Source organism: Mercenaria mercenaria, chromosome 11 (assembly GCF_021730395.1).
Source record: "Mercenaria mercenaria strain notata chromosome 11, MADL_Memer_1, whole genome shotgun sequence".
NCBI classification, from domain to species: Eukaryota; Metazoa; Mollusca; class Bivalvia; order Venerida; family Veneridae; genus Mercenaria; species Mercenaria mercenaria.
Window position 1 is genome coordinate 45857901 of NC_069371.1, and position 3939 is coordinate 45861839.

General features: G+C 34.1%; 1 protein-coding gene across 1 annotated transcript; it reads right to left on the bottom strand.

Moving 5' to 3' along the window:
- Window positions 1–866: 866 nt before the first annotated feature.
- LOC123532503 (uncharacterized) lies at window positions 867–2531 on the bottom strand. The gene is made up of 2 exons (XM_045313961.2): window positions 2148–2531; window positions 867–1617 (listed from the first exon to the last, which is right to left on the bottom strand). The coding sequence occupies exons 1-2, from the start codon at window positions 2458–2460 to the stop codon at window positions 1202–1204; spliced, it is 729 nt and encodes a 242-aa protein (XP_045169896.2). The 5' UTR covers window positions 2461–2531; the 3' UTR covers window positions 867–1201.
- Window positions 2532–3939: the final 1408 nt, after the last annotated feature.

Consider the following 3939-nt stretch of genomic DNA (forward strand, 5'->3'; position numbering starts at 1 on the left):
AAAGCTAGTTGACTGCATCATGTCAGCTTTTTATCTATGAAGAAATATTTGCACGCGATGAAAATACAAATCCCACAGGGGTACGAAACTGAACAAGAGTATTTTGAGACTTTTTCGAACATCGTAAAATGTCATCAAAGCTCTTTTAGATGTTGTCTAAAAGTGCAAGGATTTGTCTAAGGTATCTGATGTTTCTGTATTTTAGAGCTGCTGACATAGATATTTCAGCCATATTTTAAAAATACATTTCGTACAAATGAAGTTTATTCTAAGGAAGCATGAAACGGCCATAAGTCGCTGTTATGTTTTTTTTTTAAAGTTAATTGTGCGGAAATGATACTAGTATCGCGGACAAGGTTCGACTTGAAGTGTCTCAGGACCATGTTATTCACCCTATTTTATGTCTACATAATATTTCATCCTGTCGCCTCACTACCAACAAGATTTAAAAGTCAAGACGGTATCTTTCATACAAATAAAATGCAGGCTTATTATACATTGTATATATTCATCTTCGCTGGCAATATTGCATTTTTGTTTCTGTTGATTCAATGGTCAATTACGGAAATGTTCCGCATAGTAACAGCGAGGTATAATCTGCCTTCAAAATTATTCGTTTTCATATATTACACTAGCGTTTTAAGGACGTATGCTAGAATTTGGTGCGAACATTTTCCCAATAACAGAATTTCTTCAAACTTTGGATATTGAAGGACAATCATCTAAGAAACAAAAAAATGCAATAAAAATCATAGGTCGCCGGTATCGAAAAAGAGTTATCTGCCCTTGAAAACGACATTTCCCCCAAAAATGACGTTTTCAAGGGCAGATTACTCTTTTTCGAATCCGGTGACCTATAATTTTTATTGCATTTTTTTGTTTCTTAGATGATTGTCCTTCAATATCCAAAGTTTAAAGAAATTCTGTTATTGGGAAAATTTTCGCCCATCTCATATACAGGGAATTCTAGCGTACGCCTTTAATAGCGAAAAGCTTAATAAACTTAGATCTTCCTCTGATATATGTACAGCTTCCTAGAAAAGAACACATGTTCACAAAATCATTAGTTGTGCATTATATATAAAGATACATTTGCTGTGCAAAAACTGTTCTATAACTCAAATTTTCAATATTTTCCTGCCAAACCATGAAGCAACCACAGTCAGTATTTATTTCAGTCAATGAAAAGGCTAAGTTGACGCTATTTGTTGTTTAACAAAACTCCACTAAACATATTCCTCTCAAGAGATGTCTCTCGCAATGCATTACCATTTGTGTCGGGCACTCTTATGTATACATTGTCATCTTTTCGTAGGTGCACAATAGCAGTGGCACTGCTGCAAAATCGCTCTGAAGAGTCATATAGAAGTGTTCCAGTTACGGCCGTAGACTCGACATATATCGCATAATAAGTATATCTCGTACCGGTGGCTAAGCAAAGTTGAACATTGAACAGATAGGTTCCAGCGACAGGAGCCGTGAATATCCCAGTTTTGTTATCGTAAGAATGCGCTGAATCGTGCAGTGTTTCTGTGAAAACAATCTTGTCGCCAGACTTTGGATTGGTTGTAGATGGACTCCGTGAGCGGAATGCAACAGTTGGAATAGAAACTGAATCTGCATGAAAAAACAAACAAACAAAAATAAAACATATATGATAGACATGTTTTAAATTAACAACATAATAGTTATTGTTGTTTTTCTCTTTCACACTTCTCATAACTTTCGAATATAAACGAATAACTTATATTATATTCTGAAGTAAGCTGCTAGACATTTATGTTTCGTATGAATTTTAAATTAAAAATGCATATAACACGTGGAATTGGACACATAGAAAAAACAATGTATTGTTAAGTATTTCATTCATGAAATTTATGATGCTTTTCTTTTCAAAATTAATTAAAAATATTTTGTCTAGCAAGACAACATTAAAATACCATGCTATTTCTCCAGTGAAAATTAATATATTGAGTTACGACATAAATCTTGGTACGTCTTTAAAGTAACCCAACTGAATACATAATACACAACTCTTGATATGACTTCATCAAATCATTTGTGAAACAGAGTGAGCATAAATATGTATGTGCATAGCGAAAGTTAAACTCAGCAAACCTTGAATAAAGAGTCAGAAAATAACTTACCTTTTAAGATTTTAAAATCTTCAGATCGGTTTTCTAATTCCAGTCTGTTTTGTTCTTTTATGCCATTGAACTCAGTTGAGAGTTTTTCTCTAAAGTTTTCCAGTTCGTTTAACGTATCCAAAGTACGCTTCTGCGTGTTCTCCATTTCCGACTTATATCTTTCCATTTGGAACTCCAAACGAATAATTTTCTCTAAAATTTGTTCTTCATAGTGAAATTTGGAGCAATGTGGCTCTCCAAAAACATTACCTTGTAGCAGAAGGATAATCAAGATAAACGTTCTGAGACTATGGACTGTCTTATAGCATTTCATATTTATATTTGTTTAAATGTTCCGAGTTTCTGTTAATGTTATTATATCTGAAGTTGATACAATAGCCCTCCCTTTTCTGCTGTCTTTGTTTTATACTGAACTATTTTGAGCAACATTCAATTAATGCTAATCTATAAGTAAACTCAATATAATTACACAGTGCTTATTATTATCAAAAACTGGCCGCTGGTAATTGTTCTAATTGTCTAAATAATTAGCTTGCCTGATATGTTAATACATGCCATGCGAGGTCATATGTTTACGCCCATTGTCAGATGATTATTGTACAAACAGCCTTTGGATCTTAACTGATAACGGAAATTACTTACAAGTATGTAATTACAATCGTAAACTGGTACTCCGACCTAACGTTTACATAGCAAAGTAATTTTTGATAAATAAGTTTCTGTCTACAGTTTTTGCAGCCTTTCCTTTTAACATACATGTACTTTCTGTGGTGCGAAAACAGATACACTCAAAATCGGTTTAAGGTCGCCAGAATAATTGAATGTAATTATTTCGCAGACGATTAACCTCTTACTCTTGGATAAATAACGTGACTGTATGAATCACGTTAAAACCTGCTTTTTCTATAATACATTACTTCTTAAATAATTGATACGACCAGGCAGTTCTTAAAAAGAATTCAACATACAAAAGAAACCTTGAAAACTACTTAACATCGCGAGAATTCGAATTATACTGCCAACCTGCCGAATTATCAGATTAAATATTGAATAAGTATATTATAATTAAAACAGTATTTAGCCCAATCTTTCAAGAAGAATTTTCCTTATATACAGCATACAAAGTTATAACAAAAATGTAGTTTAAATGAAATGACATTCAATGTACTTGTTCCGACATGCAAACATTTGGGATATATTGGTTACCAGTAATTATTTATCCCGGCAGGGATACCGCAGTATCGAGTATCACCTAATACTTATTCCGCTAAGGGGAATAGCATGATATATCAGATAGCATTTATCAGCTTTGTCTAAAGGAAGAAGTGGAGGATATGTAAGATAGCACTTATCAGCTTTCTCTAAAGGAAGAATTGCAAGATATGTCAGGAAGCACTTATCAGCTTTCTCTAAAGGAAGAATCGGAGGATATGTCAGGAATCACTTATCAGCTTTCTCTAAAGTAAGAATCGAAGGATATGTAAGGAAGCACTTATCAGCTTTCTCTAAAGGAAGAATTGCAAGATATGTCAGGAAGCACTTATCAGCTTTCTCGAAAGGGCCAATGGAAGGATATGTTAGGCAGCACTTATTAGCTTTCCCGAAAGGTTGAATTGCTGGATATGTCTAGCAACAGCTGTCAGCTTTGTCGAAAGAGAGAATCACAGGATATGTTTGGTAGCACTTATCAGCTCTTACGAAAGGGTCAGTCGGGGATATGTCAAGCAGCACTTACCTGAGAATCACAGGTTATGTCAGGCATCACTTATCAGCTTTCTCGAAAGGGTGAATT